The sequence below is a fragment of the Musca domestica genome, unplaced genomic scaffold (assembly GCF_030504385.1).
Source record: "Musca domestica strain aabys unplaced genomic scaffold, Musca_domestica.polishedcontigs.V.1.1 107, whole genome shotgun sequence".
NCBI classification, from domain to species: Eukaryota; Metazoa; Arthropoda; class Insecta; order Diptera; family Muscidae; genus Musca; species Musca domestica.
The window spans coordinates 666,824-689,641 of record NW_026712125.1 but is presented as its reverse complement, the minus strand read 5'-3'; the positions used below and the strand labels follow the sequence as shown (position 1 = coordinate 689,641).

Genomic DNA, 22,818 nt, shown 5'->3' with positions numbered 1-22,818 from the left:
ATGATATCGATAACAAGATTTTCTAAAGAAAAGAGTTCGATAACGGTTTTCCATGACTTTTCTTTCTCAAAATTTGGTCGATAACATCTTTTCTTAATGAAACAATTATCGATAATATATTTTATTAACGAAAAGATCGATAACGGTTCTTTAAACGAAAAGTTGATCATTAACATGTTTTCTAAGAGAAAAGTGGACCGATAACATAGTTTATCAAAGAAAAATGATCGATAACAAACTTTCTTGAAGAGGATTTAAGGCTTACAAACTTTTATCAAAGAAAATCAGAACGATAAGAAATTTTATTAAAGACAAGTTTATCGATGACACGTTTTTTTAAAGAAAACTGATAGTGGATGTTCTTTGACTTAGCTTTGAGAAAAGTTCTTCGATAACATACTTTCTTTAAGGAAAGATGAACGATAATATATTTTATTAACGAAAATTTATCTATCTATTTTCTTTTTAACGAAAGTTGATCTTTAACATGTTTCTCTAGAGAATTGTGGACCGATAACATAGTTTATCAAAGAAAAGTTAATCGATAACAAACTTTCTTGAAGAGGATTTAAAGGCTAACAAACTATTATCAAAGAAAATCAGAACGATAAGAATGTTATTAAAGAAAAGTTTATCGATAACAAGTTTTCTTAAAGAAAACTGATCGATAATGGATTTTCTTCGACTTAGCTTTGAGAAAGTTCATCGATAACGTTTCTTAAGGAAGATGATCGATAACATATTTCCTTACCGCAAAGTGGATTGATTACAGTTTTTTCCACAAAAGTTGATCGATAACATTTTTTGTTAATGAAATGGTGATCGATAAAATTTCTTTTCAAAGGAAAACGATTTTTATTACAGAAAAGTTGACCGATAACAAGTTTTCTAAAGAACTCAGATTGATGACGGATTTTTTTAGCTTCCCTTTCAGAAAAGTTGATCGATAACGTTCCTTTTTTAAGAGAAGATAATCGATGACACATTTCCTTAAGGAAAATGGAATTGATTAAATATTTTGTTACCGAAAAATTTTTGATAGCTTCTTCTGTCGATGAAATGTTGATCGATAACAGTTCTTTTCAAATGAAAGTTGAACGATAACAAGTTTTCTTATAGAACAACGATCGACGAAGGAACTTTACTTTGAGAAAAGTTGATCGATAACATCTTATGTTGACGAAACGTTGTCCGATAACAAGTTTTCATGAAGAAAAGTTGACCGATAACAAGTGTTCTTAAAAAACCCCAATCCATAAAGAATTTTCTTTTATTTTCCTTTGAAAAATATTTTTGTTGATGAAATGTGATGGATATCCGATTACATTGGTTTGTAACATAAAAGTTGATCGATTACATCTTCTCTACTACTATCTCGATCTAATTTTTATTAGATCGATTCTCCTTAAAGAAACTTGGACCGATAACATTTTCTAAACCCAAATTTTATCGATTACAAATTTCTTTAAGAAAAGTGAATATAAACACATTTTCTTAGAGAAAATGGATCGATAACAAGTCCTCACAAGGTAAAGTTTCCAGAAGAAAGTCTAATCGATAAAATAATTTCTTTTAGATAGCTATTTCGATAACTAGTTTTCAATTAGGAATCTAAATCGATTACTAATGAAAAGTGATCGATACCATGTTAATGTCGGAAACATTTATCGATATTAAGTTTAGTTATCGAAATATTTTATCGATATAAGTTTTGTTATCGATAATCAATATCGATAACATGAAAAATTATCGATAACATGTTAATGTCGCAAACATTATATATATATAAGTTGTTTTTTTTATCGATAATAAAATTTGCTATCGAAAAACATATCGATAACAATTTTTTTTATCATAAAATTGAAACATCGATAACATTTTTTTATCGAAATACATATCGTTAACAAGTTTTCTTATGGAAAAACATATCGATTACACATTTTCTTTCCAAAAAAAACAAAAAACAATAACGATAATATGATGTCTAATCGAAAAAATCGATAAAAATACTTTTGTTTACAAATATCCTCAATAAAATCTTGTCTTACTTCTAAGTGTCAACCTGTTCCATAATCATCACGAAAAAACACGGAATTTTTTATTTTCCAATCACATGTCTTCGAAACCAAACAAAATATGCTTGTCATTCAAATACCAACGAAACCGGAGAAGAGCTGATTATTTTTATTTATTTTTTGTAACAAAAATAAGAAATTCTTTCCTCGGAAATTTCCCTTGTTGCTGAGGTTGTTTGTCTGCAGTAAGTCTTTTAATTATCATCGAAAAAAACATTTGATTGATTTGTTTGTTGTTCTGGATTGATATTTCAACCAAAAAAGACCTGATGTACATTTCAAAAATAAAATGCTGATTCGTAGTAAAATTTTGGCAAAACAAAAATAAAAACACTATTAACTACAGCAACAAAGATGAGACTTAAGGCACACCATGCAAAACAATCGATATATCGGAAAAAATATTTAAAAAAAAAATTATTGATGACTGAATTTTGTTCTTGATTTTGCATTTCATTTTCAATATCAGGGAGGGAGAAAGATTGGACTGGGGTAGAGCGGGGACTTAATGCAAAAAGTATTGGCGCAAATGTTAATTAGTTTCTTTTTTCTTCATTCTCATGTCTCGGCTAGCCTTGTTGTTTCAAGTGTAATTCTTGTAGTGGCTTGTGTTGTTGTTGTTTTTGTTCTCTACTGTTCCATTTGATTTATGACTTAAGAATCTTCGACAGTAGACAGTGATGATGGGCAGAATTTGAGTGGCGTTTTTTTGGAGGGGGTTAATTTGAATTTATCGAGGAAGATTTTAAGCATGACATATGTTTCCGATAACTTTATGGGTTGTGTAAATTACTTTTGTTTATATCCCCATTTCAAAGGGAATTTTTTATTTTAAAAATTTTGGGGATTAAAGAATTTTAAAACAATTAAATTAAAATGAGCTTTTTTAATAATTTTTTAAAAGAATGGAAAATTTTGTAAAAATTTATAAAAAAAAAAATTTCCCTTTTGGGAAAATTTTCCCATAGGGGGAAATTTATATTTTATTGATGCCGAATATTGAGAATTTCATGTAGATTCAGATTGCAAGAATTTTTAAAAAAAATCGCTAAAACAAAAATTTCCCTTTTTGGGAAATTTTTTCTATAAAGGGGAAATTTATATATTTTTTATGAGAAATAAATATAGATTCCACATTTGAAAGAATTTTGTAAAATTCATAAAAATAAAAATTTCCCTTTGGGGGAAATTTATGCCATAAGGGGAAATTTATATTTTTTGATACAAAAATAGTATAGAATTCCATACAGATCCTAGATTTGAAAGAATTTAAAAAAAATCCTATTAACAAAATTTCCCTATTAGGAAATTTTTTCCTATGGGGAGAAATTTATATTTTTTGATGAGAAATAATTAAGAATTAAATATAGATTTCTCATTTGAAATAATTTGTAAAAATTCATAAAATAAAATTATTGGGAAATTATTCTTTATAAAGGGAAATTTTTAGTTTTTGATATAAAATAGTATAGAATTCCTATATATAGCATTTTCAGATTAAATGAAACCTTTTTGTCAATATATTAGTTATAATTAATTGATTTAATTTAAAACTACTAAAAATAAAAATGTTTTGTTATTTTTCCTTCTATAAATTTAAAAGTTTCATTTGATTTGCAAAAAGTTTCATTTCGGTTGCAAATGGTATCACTTCGGTTGCAAAAGGCTTCATTTCCACTGCAAAAGGTTTCAATTCCACTGCAAAAGGTTTCATTCCCGCTGCAAAAAGTTTCATTTGAATTGCAAAAGGTTTCATTTAATCTGAAAATGCTATAGATTCCAGATTTAAAAGAATTTTTAAGAAATTCGCTAAAAAAAATTTCCCTTTTAGGAAATTTTTCCCATAAGGGGAAATTTTGTTTTTATGATGCCAATAGTATAAAATTTTATATACATTTTAGATTTGAAACAATTTTCAAAAATTCCTATTAACAAAAATTTCCCTTTGGGACATTTTTTCTATGAGGGGAAATTAGATTTCGGATTTGCAAGATTTTTAGGAAATTTGCTAGAACAAAAATTTCCCCTTTGGGAATTTTTTTCCTATAAGGGGAAATTTAAATTTTTTTGAAATAAAATAGCATAGAATTCCATATAGATTCCAGATTTGAAAGAATGTTTAAGAAATTCGCTGAAACAAAAAGTTCCTTTATGGGAAATTTTTCCTATAAAGGGAAATTATATTTTTTGATACCAAATAGTATAGAATTTCATATAAAATCCAGAATTGGAAGAATTTTGTAAAAATTCGCAAAAATAAAAATTTCCCTTTTGGGGAAATTTTTTCAGTAGGGGAAATTATATTTTTATGGTGCTAAATAGTATCGAATTTCATATATATTCCAGATTTGAAAGAATTTTTAAGAAATTCGCTAAAACAAAAACTTCCTTTTTTGGAATTGTTTTCCGATAAGGGAAATTTATATTTCTGATACAAAATAGTATTTAAGAAATTCGCTAAAACAAAAATTTTCCTTTTTGGGACATTTTTTCCGATAAAGAGAAATTTATATTTTTTGATGCCAAATATTTTGAGAATTTCACATAGATTTCAGATTTGAAAGAATTCTGAAAAAATTCCTATTAAGAAAAATTTCCCTTTTGGGAAATTTTTTCCCAAAAGGGGAAATTTATATTTTTAGATACCAAATTTTTGAGAATATCATATAGATTCCAGATTGAAAGAATTATTTAAAAATTCGCTAAAACAAAATTTCCCTTATTGGGGAATTTTTTTCTATGGGGGGAAATATATTTTTTGATGAGAAATATTTAAGAATTTCATATAGATTTCAGATTTGCAAGAATTTTAAGAAATTCGCTGAAAAAAAAAATTTCCCCTTTTTGGGAATTTTTTTCAAATTTAGAATTTAGAAATAGTTTAGAATTTCATATAGATTCCAGATTTGAAAAAAAAATTTAAAAAATCGTAAAAATAAAAATTTCCTTTTTGGGAAATTTTTTCCTATAAGGGGAAATTGTATATTTTAATGTCAAATAATTCCTTATTATATTGAAACATAAAACAAACAAACACATAGATTTCAGATTTAAATAATTTTTTAAAAATTCTTAAAAACAAAAATTTCCCTTTTTGGGAAATTTTTTACTATAGGGGAAATTTATATTTCAATTCCAAATAGTACAAAATTTCATATAGATTCCAGATTAGAAAGATTTAAAAAAATCGTAAAATCAAAAATTTCCCTTTTTTGTATTTTTTTTTAATTAAAAAAAAATTATAAAAACAAAAATTTCCCTTTTCGGAAATTGAGTAGAATTTTTTCCGTAAATTAGCAAATTTGAAAACCCGCCCTTTGCTCAGGCCTACACGCCATGACGTACATACCTACATGTCTGTCACCTATTCCCCATTGTTTGCAAAATCCAATCTTTTGTTCTCATTTCAAATATCAATGTCACCCAATTCTAGATGTTGACATTATCTCACTACCGTATTGTCGTCGTATTGTACCAATTAATTTTTTTCCATAGAATTTGTAGGCAAGAGAGCAAAACAAAACTCGAATACATTGAACAATCATTTCAATTGTTTTCAGATACAGGAAATTCTTTCATTGCTGTTCCATTGAAATTCTATGGAAATTTTCTCAATAAAAAATCAAACGGCCAGGAGAGGAATGAGTGTCGGGAAAAAAAATAAATTTTAAAGGAATTCACGGTAGTATGGTAATTTTTTTGCAATTATTAATATTCTGGAGGGAGACTGGAAATATATTTTACTGTGAAAAGAGAGAGGAGGTGGAAAGGAGGTTTACTTAGCTTGAATTGTGGGTAGGACAGCTAAGGAGTCTTTTGTTGGGGTTTGGTTGAATTGAAGCCAATTTGACTTAAAATGCTTCATTTTAGATGATGGGAGTTAAGGGAGAAAATATTCTCCATCGAATTTCACTATAAGTCTCTGAAGAAACAAAGTTGATAGGAACAATATAAAATTGGGAAATAGATTGAAGTTGGGGGTACAAACAAACAAAAAAAATATTATATTGTCTTAATTTTTCTTACACATCTCAAATTGCGCGCCATTTGACCTTTATTGCTTAATTTTAGAAACAAGGTGATAATGAGAAAAATATTCAGCATCAAATTTCAATATGAGTCTACAAACAAAAGAAATCGCTGGAGCTATATATATCGAATAAATTTCGAACCAAATTAGGATATACATAAAATATATATTTAGCTTAATTTCTTTTATTTTTTCAATTTTTGGGCATTTGGTCATTAATTCTTTGTTTTATGGGTCGAGTGCTAATAGAAGTCCTTATCGAATTTCACTATGCATCTTGGAAGAAATGGAAACGGTTAGGACCAGCGTAAGTCCGGGAAATATCGGTTCAAATTGGGATTTACAATTTTTTGGGGGTAATGTTAATGGAAAAATGGTTCGCCATAAAATTTCACTAAGGTCCGTGAATAAAAAAAAGCTCTAGCTATAACAATATTATGAAATACTACCAAACAATTTAGGGTATGCAAATTTTGGCCGATTTTGCACTTTTTCCAGATTTTAGGTTTTTTTGATCAATAATTCGTCATTTTTGGAGGATATTGTCAATGGAAGAAATATTCTGCATTAAATTTCACTATTGGTTCCGAAGAAACGAAAACTGTAGCTATAATACATTTTAATAAAATATCCTCGAAGGAAATTAGAAAAAAAATATCGTCTCTTTTTTAGACATGTTCTCACTCCGCGGCAATTTGGGCGATAAGTCTACGTTTTTGGCACTTGATGTTAATGGAGGAAATATTCTACATCAAATTTAAGTATAGGCCTTCAAACAAAAGAATTGCCTAGCTGTAGTATTTACCCATGAAAACTTATATTCAATTTGAGGTATGAAATTTTTTGGTCGATTTTGTACTTTTTTCGTTTTTGGGAAATTTGACCTACATTTCTTCATTTTAATGGAATACTGTTAATGGAAAAATGGTTCGCCATAAATTTCACTAAGGGTCCGTGAATAAAATAAAGCTCTAGCTATAACATATTTCAGAAAAATACTACCAAACAATTTTGGTTATGCAATTTTTGGTCGATTTTGTACTTTTTCAAGATTTTAGGCCTATTTGGCCAATTATTCTTCATTTTTGTGGAACAATATCAAAGAAAGAAATATTCTCCATTGAATTTTACTGATGATTCCAGAAAGAAACGAATACTGTAGCTATAATACATTCCCATGAAAATATTCCCCAAAAGAAATTATAAAAAATATCGTCTCATTTTTAGACATGTTCCCACTCAGTTGTAATTTGGGCCATAAGTCTTCATTTTTGGCAGTTGATATCAATGGAAGAAATATTCTACACTACATTTCACTATAGGTCTTCGAACAAAATAATTGCCTGGCTGTACTATGTATCCATTAAAAATCGTAAACAATTTTGGTTATAAAAGTTTTTTGGTCGATTTTGTACTTTTTGGTGTTTGGCCAATTTGACCAATTATCCCTCATTTTTGGGGAATAATGTCAACGGAAGAAATATTCTCCGTTGAATTTCACTATAGGTCTTCAAACAAAAGAGTTGCCTAACTGTACTCTATACCCATTAAAAATCGTAAACCATTTTGGTTATACAATTTTTTGGTCGATTTTGTACCTTTTCGTTTTCGGTCAATTTGACCCACTTTTCTTCATTTTTGGGGAATAATGTCAGTGGAAAAAATATTTTCCATTAAATTTCACTATTGGTTCCAGAAGAAACGAAAACTGTAGCTATAATACATTCCCATGAAAATATCCACAGAGAAGATTAAAAAAAATATATCGGCTCTCTTTTTTTAGATATGTTCCCACTCATTGGCAATTTGGGTCATAATCCTTCGTTTTTGGACACTTGATGTTAATGGAAGAAATATTCTACACTAAATTTCACTATATGTCTTCAAACAAAAGAATTTCATAGCTGTAGTATTTATCCATGAACACTTATACTCAATTTTAGGTATGACATTTTTTTGGTTGATTTTGTACCTCTTTCGTTTTTGGACGATTTGACCTACATTTCTTCATTTTAATGGAATACTGTTAATGGAAAATTGTTCGCCATTAAATTTCACTAAGGGTCCGTGAATAAAATAAAGCTCTAGCTATAACATATATCAGAAATATACTACCAAACAAATTGGGAATAAAATCAGATGTTTTTTTTATTCATTTTATTATAAATTTAAATTATTTTCTATATTTAAACTTATATACTAATTAATGTTCCTTCTTATTTTCTCTTTTTTCCAGACATGGTACTACTTTTCATGAGCTCAGCAAAAAAGTTATGCTTTCCTAAACACCAGGTTTGTGTAGTGAAATTATAATCAAATTAAAAAATATTAACCAATTTTTTTTTCTTACAGCAAAACAACAATAACAACTTAACAACGTTTTACTCAACATAACAAAGAACTTTTGTTGTAATTGAAAACCCACTACATTAAAAATACCAATAACAAAATCAGGAATCTTCGTAAAAAAAATTCACGTTTTTTTGAGAGGAACTTTGTTTAGTGTATAGTTTTCAGTTCACTTTTTTAGGTATTCACCTGCACTCCCCATCTAAGAAATATCTATATATTATTGTTAATTCCATTTAGTTACTATTTTCATTAGAAAAAAAAAAACTATTTATAATTTATTAAACCCCATAAAGTCCCGCTTCATAAATTATTTATAAAAAAAAAAACAAAGAGGCTTTTTTCCCCCCACCACAGACGTTAATCTCTGTTTACCCCTAAGGCGGTAGATAAATTAACGTTAAATATATTTCCAAAAGAAAAAATAATTCTAATTAAAAAAAAAGTATTTCTTTAAGTATTCCTGTCGTCATTTCGGCCAGGTTTTAAAAAATTTCCCTCAACTGAAAACCCCGAAAAATGAAATTTAGCAAAATGAAATTTAAGCGCAAATTTGGTGGCTTAAATATTTGAAAACAAATATTTATTTTTCCTAAAACAACAAAAAAAAAAAATCAAAACAAGCAAAACCAAAGCAAACAACCATCCTTTCCTTAAACTCCAAAAGAACACATATACACTCACTCAAAATTTCAATACCCTACCAGCATTTTTATTGAAAGTTCGAAAGGATTTGCTTTTGGCTAAACACCCACTGATTTTTTTCAAAGTATTTCCCAAGCAAAAAAATATTTATAAGTTTGCATCTTTTGTCCGTCTGGCTGTCTCTCGTTCTGTCATTGATTTTGTTTTTAAAACAAAACTAAGGAAATCCTTAACGCCGCTCATCCTCTCAAATAGAAAGCCAAGCTTTATAATTTAAGTCATCTCCCATTACCTCTCGATATTCTCTTTTGTTATTGTCATCGTTGTTGTTAATTTTGTAATACGAAGAAGAAAAACCCAAAACAAGAAAAAAACTACCTGAAAGCATTTCGCAAAACAAAAGCTCATTAGCAGAACGTTTTCATCATGGAGCCTTTTACACCGGAAGTCCTGTGGATTGTTATTGTCGGTTTTATTATTGCCTTTGTCTTGGCCTTTGGCATTGGTGCCAATGATGTGGCCAATTCGTTTGGCACAAGTGTTGGATCTGGCGTTTTGACCATACGGCAGGCATGTGTTTTGGCCACCGTCTGCGAAATATCGGGAGCTGTATTGATAGGTGAGCTTAAAAACCTTTCCACTTTAAAAAATTCTCTCTAACCCCCCTCCACACTTTTCCTGCAGGCTACAAGGTTTCAGATACCATGCGTAAGGGCATTCTCGAAGTGGAACTCTATGAAGGCTATGAAGATGAGTTGATGTTGGGCTGTTTGGCTGCCCTGGCCAGTAGTGCCATATGGCTGTTGGTGGCCACATTCTTGAAGCTACCGATTTCCGGTACCCATAGCATTGTGGGCTCAACTATTGGCTTCTCGTTGGTAGCCAGAGGCACCCAGGGTTTGAAATGGTCAACCATGGGTACCATAGTTGGTTCTTGGTTTATATCGCCGGTCTTAAGTGGTTTAGTTAGTATTTTGCTATTTTTGGCAATACGCAAATTTATATTGAGAGCCGCTGAACCGCTTAAAGCCGGTTTCCGTTCGTTGCCCATATTCTATGGTGTGACATTTTTCATAAATGTCATCAGTGTTATGTTGGATGGACCAAAGTGTAAGTTTGATATACCCGAAATATTCGGAAACCATGCCAATAACTCTTGTCTTACAGTGCTTTATATGGATAACATACCCACCTGGTTGGCTGTGACTGTTAGTGTGGCATTGGGTCTATTGGTGGCCGTATTGACTCAGCTGGTGTTGGTGCCTATGCAGAAGCGTAAAATTGCCAAACAATTAAGATCTAAAAATCCTGTCAAATTTCAATTTGAGGATTCTGTGGGTAAGTGGCAAATCACTCTGACATCACTTGGAAAGAAAATATTAATTAAATTCCCCCTTTTTTAGAATCCTCACCGTCCGGTAGCCCTAAGAAAAATCGTCGTCCTCTCAGTTTGGTGAGCGATGGCAAACAACTGCCTGCAATTGCCGAAATTACCGAGCTGGTCTCGTTGACAGACAATTCGCCAAAAACCTTTAAGCTAGCCCCCTTTAATTTGAACGGCACGAAACCGTTGAACGGCGGCACCACACCCGATGGCTATAAAATCAATCCGGAAATCATCAAAAAGGCCGAAGATCTCTTGGGCAAAGCCAGTCTGGACAATACCGATTTGACTATAACCAGTTTGAATTTTATTGACGAACAGGCCAACGGCAATGGAAATGGCTTGAATGGTCTGAATGGTCTCCACAAAACGACACCCAAGGATAATTTGAATTCATTGGAAGCTTGTTTTAAGCCACCACAACAAATATCTGCCACTCAGCAAACAAATGAGCTTCCTAATCTAAATGCCAATGTCAATGCAACAGCAAATAACAATAGCTTACCACCACCGCCACAATCCGCATTGAAAGTTTCCGATACGCTGGACATGGATGAATGTGATAAGGCAACAGCAAGCTTGATGCCGAACAGTATTGAAAATTCGAAAAATCTCAAAGTCATTGAGAGTGGTAGCAGTCTGGACATGATGATTTCCTCAACGCTGTCGCCAAATTCCAGTAAAGTTCCTTTAATTGAGAGTAAAGAAGCCATTAATGATTTTAAGAATCCCTCAACGGAACACAGCGACGAGGAGACGGAAGAAGTTTCAATGCTATTTTCATTTTTACAAATTTTAACCGCTACATTTGGTAGTTTTGCTCATGGTGGTAATGATGTGAGGTAAGTGAAAAAAAAAAAAAAACGAAATTAAAATGTGAGGTTATGTCTTAGATTTTAGCATTTACACATTTCTCTTGTTCGGTGACCCCTAGTGAAATTTTGTCAAGATCATATTTTCCTTTAACACCAACCCCCTAAAATGAAGAGCTAGGGGGGATTTGGCCCAAATTCGAGTTATATATAAAAAACTTTATTTTAATTATATCCCTTAAAATATTGTAAATTAAAAAGTGAGGTTATATTCGAAAGTTTTGAATCCTACAAATTTCCTTTGTTCGGTAACCCCTAGTGAAATTTTTTGAGGAATATTTCTTTCACTGGCATCACCCCGGTAAAATGAGGTCTTTTGCGTCATTTCCGTCCCAAATCGAATCTAACCTACAAATACCTTAATTTTATGAATGTAAATTAAAATGTGAGGTTTTTCCCTAGATTTTGAGGTCCTATATATGCCTTTTGTTCTATGACCCATAGTGAAATTTTGTGAAGAATACTTCTTCCATTGACATTATGCCCCTAAAATCAGACAAAAAAGAGGATTTTTGCAGATTTCCAATTTAAACTACAAATAACATAGTTATAGTATACATTAAAATTTTGTAGATTAAAAAGTGAGATTATGTCCCAGAGTTTGTTTGGAGACCTATAGCGAAATTTCGTGGGGAATATTTCTTCCATTTACATGATTCCGCTAAAATGAGGTATAAGGGGAGATTTTGCCTGATTTCCGATTTAACCTACAAACAACATAATTTTATGATATACCTTAAAAATTGTAAATTTAAAACTGAGGTTATATCCTTGATTTCTTGGTCCCACAAATTTCTTTTGTTCAGTAACCCATAGTGAAATTCGACGAGGAATACTTCTTCCATTGACATGTTTCCGCTAAAATGAGATATAAGAGGAAAATTTGCCTGGTTTTCAATTTAACCTACAAATAACATAATTTTATGATATACCTTACAAAATTGTAAATTTAAAACTTAAGTTATATCTTGATTTTTGCGCCCTACAAATTTCTTTTGTTCGGTAATCCATAGTGAAATTCGGTGAGGAATATTTCTTCCATTGACATGATTCCGCTAAAATGAGTTATAAGGGGGAATTTTGCCTGATTTCCGATTTAACCTACAAACAACATAATTTTATGATATACCTTAAAAATTGTAAATTTAAAACTGAGGTTATATCCTTGATTTCTTGGTCCCACAAATTTCTTTTGTTCAGTAACCCATAGTGAAATTCGACGAGGAATACTTCTTCCATTGACATGTTTCCGCTAAAATGAGATATAAGAGGAAAATTTGCCTGGTTTTCAATTTAACCTACAAATAACATAATTTTATGATATACCTTACAAAATTGTAAATTTAAAACTGAAGTTATATCTTGATTTTTGCGTCCTACAAATTTCTTTTCTTCGCTGATCTATAGTGAAATTTTATGAGGAACATTTCTTCTATTGACATAGTTCTGCTAAAATGAGGTATAAGGGGTAATTTTGTCTAATTTCCAATTTAACCTACAAATAACATCATTTTATGATATACCTTAAAAAAATGTATATTAAAAACTGAGGTTATATACTTAATTTTTGGGCCCATAAATTTCTTTTGTTCATTAATCCATAGTGAAATTCGACGAGGAATACTTCTTCCATTGACATACTTTCGCTAAAATGAGGTATAGTGGGTAATTTTGCCTGATTTCCAATTTAACCTACAAATAACATAATTTTATAATATACCTTACAAAATTGTAAATCTAAAACTGAAGTTATATCCTTGATTTTTGCGTCCTACAAATTTCTTTTGTTTGGTAATTCATAGTGAAATTCGACGAGGAATACTTCTTCCATTTACATGATTCCGCTAAAATGAGGTATAAGGGGTAATTTTGCCTGATTTCCAATTTAACCTACAAATAACATAATTTTATGATATACCTTAAAAAATTGTAAGTTAAAACCGAGGTTATATCCTTAATTTTTGGGTTGCACAAGTTTCTTTTCTTCGGTAAACCATAGTGAAATTCGACGAGGAATATATCTTCAATTGACTTGTTTCCGCTAAAATAATATATAAAAGGGAAATTTGCCTGATTTCCAATTTAATCTAAAAATTCCTCAATTTGAATAATTCTCAAATTATTTCGCTATGTATGTATGTCTTCCGATTTATGTATGTTGTTCTGCGACTTATAGTGAAATTTTGTGTAGAATTTTTTTCCAATCAACCCGATCCCCTAGAAAGAAATCCTGCGCTAAATTTGGCGGAAATTCAAAAATTTTTGAAATCAACCTTAAATTCTAAAAAATCAAAATTAATACTGTTATTTATTATATTATGTATTGAATGTACACATTTGATGCCGTTGGGGACTTGTAGTGAAATTTAGTGTAGAACATATTTTCCCTTTACACCAAATCTCTAGGATAACTTATTCTGGCAGTAATAAGCCATTTTCTATATGCATACTCACTTCATTTGCAAAATGTTCGCTTTTTATTTTTTCAAATTAATATTGATTTATTTTGCCCTATGCATTATATCTATCGATATCTTTTGTGTGGAGACTCATAGCAAAATTTAGTGTAGAATATGTTCTCCATTAACACCAATCCCCAAAATCGAGGTTTTATGGGACATTTTGCCTAAAACTTAAAAATAATCATGTCGGGCTTAACCATAACATTTGTATTTTTCTATTAATCAAATTAAATACGGCTAATTATTTTTATAAATATAATATCTACCCATTAGCTCTCTTTGAAGACTCATAGTAGAATTTGGTAGAGAACATATTTTCCTTCAACACCAACCCTCTAGGATGACTTCTTCCGGCAAAATAGGGCCTAAATCTAAAAGTCGATAAAATTAGCCTATTTTTTAGGTTATGTAAAGATTCCTTTTTTCTAATCGTTTTTCTGTTTCTCTTTTCTTTCCAGCAATGCCATTGGCCCCCTAATTGCTTTATATATGATTTATCGTGAAGGTTCTGTTATGCAAAAGGCCGAAAGTCCCATATATATTTTGATATATGGTGGTATTGGCATTTCTATAGGTCTATGGCTATGGGGTCGTCGTGTTATTGAAACCATTGGCAATGATTTAACCAAAATTACCTCATCAACGTAAGTATCCATTGGATTAGAATACAATTTTATATTAACCCTTTCCTTTTTCCTGTTCTCTTCTCTAGTGGTTTTACAATTGAAATTGGTGCTGCTATAACTGTACTGCTGGCCAGCAAAGTTGGTATACCAATTTCCACGACCCACTGTAAAGTGGGTTCGGTGGTATTTGTCGGTCATATAGCCTCCAAGGGAGCCAAAAAAGACAACAACAACAGCAATAATGGTGACACAAAGCAATCAACAACAGCAACAACCACTAAAACCGAACTAACCAAAGATGATATGCAAGCTTTAGAGAATGGTCCCGAAACAGCGGCCAAAGGTCATGGTCATTCCGATGGCAGTGTTGATTGGCATTTATTCCGTAATATTGCCTATGCTTGGATTGTTACGGTACCCGTAACGGCATTACTGAGTGCAGCAATAATGTTTATTTTATGTGTGTCAACCGGTGTTTAAGTCAAAGGAAAAACGGATGGTTTTTAAATTATTTAAAAAAAATAGTACTTAGCATGCAAACAAGAACAACAATAGTTTACAACAATAGATTATACAAAAAGAATACAAATAATTGTCAAAGCAGAGTTAATTCCATAATAAAAAGCAGATAATATTATAACAAAAAGCCTGCTTAGTTTGTATAACAGTTTTAATTTGTTTTTAAACTTTTTGTTTGTTTTCTTTTCAAAACTCTGCTCTACAATTCAGTTTTAATTTTTCTTTGTATGAAACTATAAACCTAACGAACTATCAATATTTTTGTATAACAGTTTTTGTATAACACTTTTTAAACACCAGCACCACACCACACCACACCACCCAGGGTATACATGTTTTATGTTATATTGTATTGTTTAATTATTACAACTTTCTTTCCCCGTATTGAACAGATGAAATACAAATTTTTAGTTTTGTTTTAAGAAAACGCAAACAAATATTTTTTTTTAATTTTTTTAAAATGGCTTAGTGTAAAGCAAACATTTGTGATTGTAATTATTTGAGAGAAAGGTGGAATTATTCAAAATTTTTATTTATAACCAAACAGAAATTAATTTTTTGTTGTTAAATAATGAATATACAAATTTCTTTTCTTCAGCGACCCATAGTGAAATCCGGTGTAGAATAATTTCTTTATGGACATCAGGTCCCTAAAAACACTTTGTGGCGCTCCAATGGGCCCTGAGACAAAAATATACAAAAATAACCTAACATTTGTGTATCTAAATTTAAAATTACTTTTTTCTTGATATCTATTAATGCTACAGATTTCCTCTATTTGGTGGCTTATAGCAGAATTTGTTGAAGAATTTTTCTTCTATTGACACCTTGCCATAAAACTAAAGTATTGTGGGTCAAATGGCCAGCAAGCTGAAGCTAATAGGAAATTTACCCAAAAACTGATTCAATTAAAAAAAAGAATATTTCGTTGTTAAATATCGATTATATAAATTTCGTTTGCTCAGTGATCCACTATGGAATTCGGTGTAGAATAATTTCTCCATTGACATCAAGTCCCTAAAATGCCTTATTTGCGTATTAATTTGATCTTCATGGGATTAATACAAAAATAACTTAGGAATTCGACATTAAAATTTGCAGCCACCCTTTTCTAGGTATCTGCTAGAGCCTCAGAATCCTTTTTAAAGAAGACTCATAATAAAATTTTCTGTAGAAAATATTCTTCATTGACAGCCAAAGACAGAAATTAAGTTTTATGGGTCAAACTGCCATCAACATGGAACCTGACCTAAAAAAATATTAAAAAAAAAATTAATAAATAATTAATAAAAAATTTAAACCAAATTAAAATGAATATTTCTTTGTTAAATATTGATTATATACATTTTCTTTGTTCCGTGACCCTCTATCGAATTCGGTGTAGAATATTTTCTCCATTGACATCAAGTCCCTAAAATGCCTTATTTGGGTACTAATTTGCTCTCCATGAGTTATACACAAAAAATAACCTAAAAATTCGTCATCAATATTTTAAGTCATCTTTTTCTTGGTATCTGTTTGAGCTACATAATTCTTTTTAAAGAAGACTCATAATAAAATTTTCTGTAGAAAATATTATTCATTGACAGCCACAAACAAAAATAAAGTTTTAGGGGTCAAACTGCCATCAACATGGAACTTAACCTAAAAAATTTTAAAAAAATTAAACCATACTAAAATGGGCATTTCTTTGTTAAATATTGATTATATAAATTTCGTTTGTTCAGAGACCCTCTGTGAAATTTAGTGTAGAATATTTTCTCCATTGACATAAGGCGCCTAAAATGGCTTATTTGGGTATTAATTTGGTCTTTATGAGATTAATACAAAAATAACCTAGGAATTCTACATTAAAATTTGCAGCCACCTTTTCCTAGGTATCTGTTAGAGCTACAAACTTCATTTTAAAGAAGACTCATAATGAAATTTTCTGTAGAAAATGTTCTTCATTGACAGCTACAAACAAAAATAAAGTTTTAAGGGGTAAACTGCCATCAACTTGAAACCTAACCTAAAAAAATATACCAAATAACCTCAAAAAATGACTTGCATTGAGAGTGCATTTTCTTTGAGTTAGGTTTAAGCTACAGATATCTTTTGTATGGAGATTTATAGTGAAATTTTGTGTACTATATTTCTTCCATTGATGGTTTTTGTCAAAAACAATGTTTTGTGGGTAAAAAATCTACAAAGAGAAAAACCAGTCAGTTTTAGACCCAAAACACTTGGTACGAAATGTATGACTTCTTTTGAGGGGGTTAGACTCTAGCTGGAAATTTCATTTGTTCCGTGACCTATAGCCAAATTCAATGAGGAATAATTTTCTCATTACAACTTTGGACCAAAACTGAAGTATTGTGGGTCAAAATTTGTCCTTTCTACTTGTCGAACTTAAAAAACCACTTAACCTCACTTTATATGTTTTAAATTAATTTAAAAAAAAATAATTTTTTGCATGATTTTTTCTTGAAAATTCCATTGTTTATATCTCTCAACAAAAAACCATCTTCTTTACTTGCTTTACATTAGGGCCATAATTGTTTTGAGCTTGAAATACCCAGAAAACAAAAACTGCTTCAAGGTTTTGAGAAAAAACAAAACACCAACTTAAAATAGAATTGAACAAAAAATTTAAAATATTTTAACTAAATACCCAATATAAGCCATAAAAATTCCTATTCTCCAATAAATTCACACAGCTCTTAAATGCAATAACAAGGAAATAACAACAAAACCCACAGCAACATTTAACACCTAATTACAAAGTAATAAACAAAACAGATACTGTCGTCATAAATAGTTAAGTTCATTAAAGAAACCAAAAAATATTTTTATTTCTTGGATAATAACAAAACAAAGCATTTCATTTATAAAAAAAAAAAACAACAAAAAACGAACAACAAAAACAAGCAATAGCATTTTTTGGGTTTTTAAATGTGAAAAAAAATACGAGAACGAGACGAAAATTACTTAGCTTAGCTTTAAAACAAGAATGTGTAAATTCTTTTGACATTTCCATGATTTTGTATTTTTTGTTTTCCCCCAATACTCTTCCTCATAAATATTTGTACTTAATTTGTGACTCAAATTAAATGGTAAATTCTATTGGCTTTTGGGAATTCTTGAGACAACCATTTGCCAATAGGAATTGCCTGATCTTGAGAGTCTTCAAACATGCCGTTTTTTCGAAATATTTTTCCTTTTTTTATTTTTCAAATCTGTGTCTATTTTTCTATACAACATTGAAACAAAATCAACCACAAATTTAACAAGAAAAAATAATAATAAAAAAGAAACTGAAAATAATTGATATTATCGCATAAGTGATTGCATACAATTAAATGGTTAATTAATATTATTAAATAATTGTATTGTATTAATTAACTATTATTATTATTAATATTATACAAACAAAACAAACTATTAAAACAATGATTGTAAAAGGAAAGAAAAGCAAAATGCAAAACAAAACAAACATGGAACGATAATCTCAAGAATCATAGAAAGGAAGAAGAAACAAAAAAAGAAACCTATGTAAAATGAAAATTATAATAACTGTTTATTAACATAACACGAAGAAGAAGAAGACGAGTAATTTTGAAATGTGTATTTGAAAACAAAAAATGTGAAAACGAAAAGACAAATAAAAAAATTTCAAAAAAAAAGATAATAAAAAATATGAAAGAAAAGAACAAAGAGTTCGAAGGCAAAAAGGACTCCACGAAAACAAAAAGAAACAATGGTGTTATTTTTTACATTTTAAGCGATTTGGAATTGGTATGGACCATAGCTATAGATTTTTGATCTGTGGGGACCTATAGTGATATTTTGTGTAGAATAATTTTTTCATTGGTTCCGACAACAAAAAATCAGGTTTTATTGATGAAAGGACCATAAATTCAAAAGATTTAAGATATGAGCCCAAAAATGTGATTCCTTTACATGTAAAGATTTAATGTGCGATTTTAATTGTTAAATTGTAAATCTATAGATTTCCTTTTGGTCAGAGACCCATAGTGAAATTTGGTGTAGAATATTTGCTCCATTAACATCTACCCCGAAAGAGGACATTCAATGGGTCAAATGGCCACCTAAATGAAATATGTAAGAAATTAAAAAAATTAAGTTTTCAAATGTCAAAACAAAATATTAATTTTTTATTGTGAAATTGTTAAACTACAAATTTCTTTTGGTTGAGGACATCTAGTGAAATCTTATTTAGAAAAATTCTTCCATTGGTTCCGACATCAAAAACTGAGGTTTTATGGGTCAAGAGGACCCCTTAATCTAAATGTGTATAATTGACCTAAAAAATGAGAATTTTTAAAATGTAAGAATATGTCATTGCCCTTTTTTCTTCAAAAATAATTTTATAGATTTCTGTTTGTCGGAGACATATAGTGAAATTTTATGTAGAACATATCTTTCACTAACACCCATCCCAAAATATGAAGATTTGTGGGTCAAAGGGGCACTCAGTCGAAATACATCAAAAATTTACACCAACAACGGATTTTTAAAATATAGAGAGTTAATGTTGTTGTTTTCATTGTTAAATTGTTAAACTACAAATTTCTTCTGGTTGAGGACCCCTAGTGAAATCTTATGTAGAAAAATTCTTCCATTGGTTCCGACATCAAAAAATTAGATATTATGGGTCAAAAGACCACCCACTCAAAATATGTATGAAATTAAATCAAATCAAAAATTTTTTAAATGTGAATATTTGTTATTACTGTATTTAGCTAAAAACTAATTTTATAGACTTATGTTTGTCGGAGATCCATAGTGAAATTATATGTAGAATATTGCATTCATTAACACCCATCCAAAAATATGAGGATTTGTGGGTCAAACACCACCCAGTCGAAATACATCAAAAATTTACCCCAAAAACGATTTTTTTAAATCTAAAGATTTAATGCTGTTATTTCATTATTAAATTGTTATAGTACAGAATTCTTTTGGTTGAGGACCTCTAGTGAAATCTTATGTAGAAAAATTCTTCCATTGATCCCGACATCAAAAACGGAGGTTTTATGGTAAGTAATTGACCCAAAAAATGTGCATATTTCAAATGTGAGAATTTGTTATTATCGTATTTTGTTTAAAAAATAGTTTTACAGATTTATGTTTGTCGGAAACCCATAGTGAAATTTGATGTAGAATATTTGTTCCATTGACACTTACCCTAAAATAAGAGGATTTGTGGGTCAAAGGGGCACCCAGTCGAAATACATCAAAAATTAACCCCAAAAACGGTTTTTAAAAATAACAAAGATTTAATGTTGCTATTTATTGTTAAATTGTTAAACAACAAATTTATTTTGGTTGAGGACCCCTAGTAAAATCTTATGTAGAATAATTCTTTCTTTGCTTCCGACATCAAAAAATGAGGTTTTATAGGTCAAAGGGCCACCCAATCGAAATATGTATGTTATTGAACAAAAATTTGGCTTTTGAAAACGAGAAGATTTGGTATTGCCATTTGTATTTTGTTAAATAATAGTTTTACAGATTTCTGTTCGTCGGAGAGCCATAGTGAAATGTATTGTAGAATATTTGTTCCATTGACACTTACCCTAATATATGAGGATTTGTGAGTCAAACGGGCACCTAGTCGAAATATATGAAAAATTAACGCCAAAAATGGCTTTTTAAAATTTTACGATTTAATGTTGCTATTTAATTGCTAAATTGTTAAACTACAAATTTCCTTTGTTAGGAGAGTCCTAGTGAAATTTTGTGAAGAATAATTCTTCCTTTGGTTTCGATATCAAAAAATTAGATTTTATGGGTCAAAAGACCACCCACTCGAAATATATATAAGTTATTGACCCAAAAAATGTGAAATTTTCAAATGTGAGAATTTTTTTTATTACCGTATTTTGTTAAACAATAATTTTACAGATTATTGTTTGTCGGAAACTTGTAGTGAAATTTCTTGTAGAATATTTGTTCCATTGACACTTATCCTAAAATATGAGGATTTTTGAGTCTAAGGGGCAGCTTGTCGAAATACATCAAAAATAACCCTTTAAAACAACTAAAATCTAAGGATTTAATGTTGCTATTTTATTGCTAAACTGTCTAACTGCAAATATCTTTTGGATGAGGACCCCTAGTGAAATCTTATATAGAAAAATTCTTCCATTGGTTCCGATATTAAAAAATGAGATTTTATTGGTCAAAGGATCACCCAATCGAAATATGTAAGTAATTGATCCGAAAAAATGAGAATTTTCCAAATGTGAGAATTTGTTATTATCGTATTTTTTTAAAAAAAATAGTTTTACAGATTTCTGGTTGTTGGAGACTCATAGTGAAATTTTAGGTAGAATATTTGTTCCATTGAAACTTACCCCAAAATATGAGGATTTGTGGGTCAAAGGGGCACCCAGTCGAAATATATGAAAAATTAACGCCAAAAATGGCTTTTTAAAATCTAAAGATTTGATGTTGCTATCTTATTGCTTAATTGTCTAACTGCAAACTTCTTTTGGTTGAGGACCCCTAGTTAAATCTTATGTAGAATAATTCTTCCATTGGTTCCGACATCAAAAAATGAGGTTTTATGGGCCAACGGTCAACCCACTCGAAATATGTAAGTGATTGACTCAAAAAATGTACTTTTTTAAAATGTGAGAATTTGTTATTACCGTATTTAGTTAAAAACTAATTTTATAGATTTCTGTTTGTCGGAGACTCATAGCGAAATTTTATGTAGAATATTTGTTCCATTGACACTTACCCTAAAATATGAGGATTTGTGGGGCAAAAGACCACCCAGTCGAAATACATCAAAAATTTACCCCAAAAACTGATTTTAAAAATCTAAAGATTTAATGTTGTCATTTCAATGTTAAATTGTGAAACTACAAATTTATTTTGGTTGAGGACCCCTAGTAAAATCTTATGTAGAATAATTCTTTCTTTGCTTCCGACATCAAAAAAGGAGGTTTTATAGGTCAAAGGGCCACCCAATCGAAATATGTATGTAATTGAAAAAAAATTGGCTTTTGAAAACGAGAAGATTTGGTATTGCCATTTGTATGTTGTTGAAAAATAATTTTACAGATGTCTGTTTGTCGGAAGCCCATATTGAAATTTTATGCAGAATATTTGTTCCATTGACACTTACCCTAAAATATGAGGATTTGTGGGTCGAAGGAGCACCTAGTCGAAATATGAAAAAATTAACTCCAAAAACAGTTTTTTTAAATCTACAGATTTAATGTTGCAATTTTATTGTAAAATTGTTAAACTACAAATTTCTTTTGGTTGAGGACCCCTAGTAAAATCTTATGTAGAAAAATTCTTCCTTTGGTTCCGACATCAAAAAAAGAGGTTTTATGGGTTAAAAGACCAATCTGTCAAAATGTTACACACATAAACGGAAAAATATGGCTTTTTCTAATATGAGGTATTAATATTATGATTTTTTTTGGTAAATACTAATTTTTCAGATTTTTCTTGTTTCAAGATTCATAGTAGAATTTTATGTGCTATATTTCTTCCTTTAACATCCGTCCCGAAATTCGAGTATTTATGGGTTAAATGAGCATCCACTTGAAATATGTGAGAAATTTTTATTAAAAAGAGAAATTTTTAATGTCAATATTTGGTCCTGCTATTTTGTTGTTTATAGTATATATACAGAGTCCTATTGGTCTGGGACCCACAGTGAAAATTTGTGTACTATATTTCTTTTATCGGCATCGTCTTCCGAAAAGGACATTTTAAGGGTCAAATTGCCAACTAGATGAAACAATTCAAAAATTATATTCTTTGAGTAAAAACATTTAATATCAACATTTTTGTAATATATATTGTAATATAGGTTTTCAATATTCTAA

General features: G+C 29.9%; 1 protein-coding gene across 1 annotated transcript in view; it reads left to right on the top strand.

The window, feature by feature from the left end:
- The window catches only part of LOC101890103 (sodium-dependent phosphate transporter 1-A), a 33,515-nt gene extending 14,956 nt beyond the window's left edge, over window positions 1-18,559 (top strand). The window contains exons 2-8 of the mRNA XM_005186811.4: window positions 8,342-8,397; window positions 8,458-9,718; window positions 9,784-10,209; window positions 10,267-10,437; window positions 10,503-11,325; window positions 14,276-14,461; window positions 14,530-18,559. Of these exons, the coding sequence (XP_005186868.2) occupies window positions 9,526-9,718; window positions 9,784-10,209; window positions 10,267-10,437; window positions 10,503-11,325; window positions 14,276-14,461; window positions 14,530-14,923 (2,193 nt within the window). The 5' untranslated portion in view covers window positions 8,342-8,397; window positions 8,458-9,525 and the 3' untranslated portion in view covers window positions 14,924-18,559. The remainder of the gene's footprint in view (window positions 1-8,341; window positions 8,398-8,457; window positions 9,719-9,783; window positions 10,210-10,266; window positions 10,438-10,502; window positions 11,326-14,275; window positions 14,462-14,529) is intronic.
- The last annotated feature ends 4,259 nt before the right edge of the window (window positions 18,560-22,818 follow it).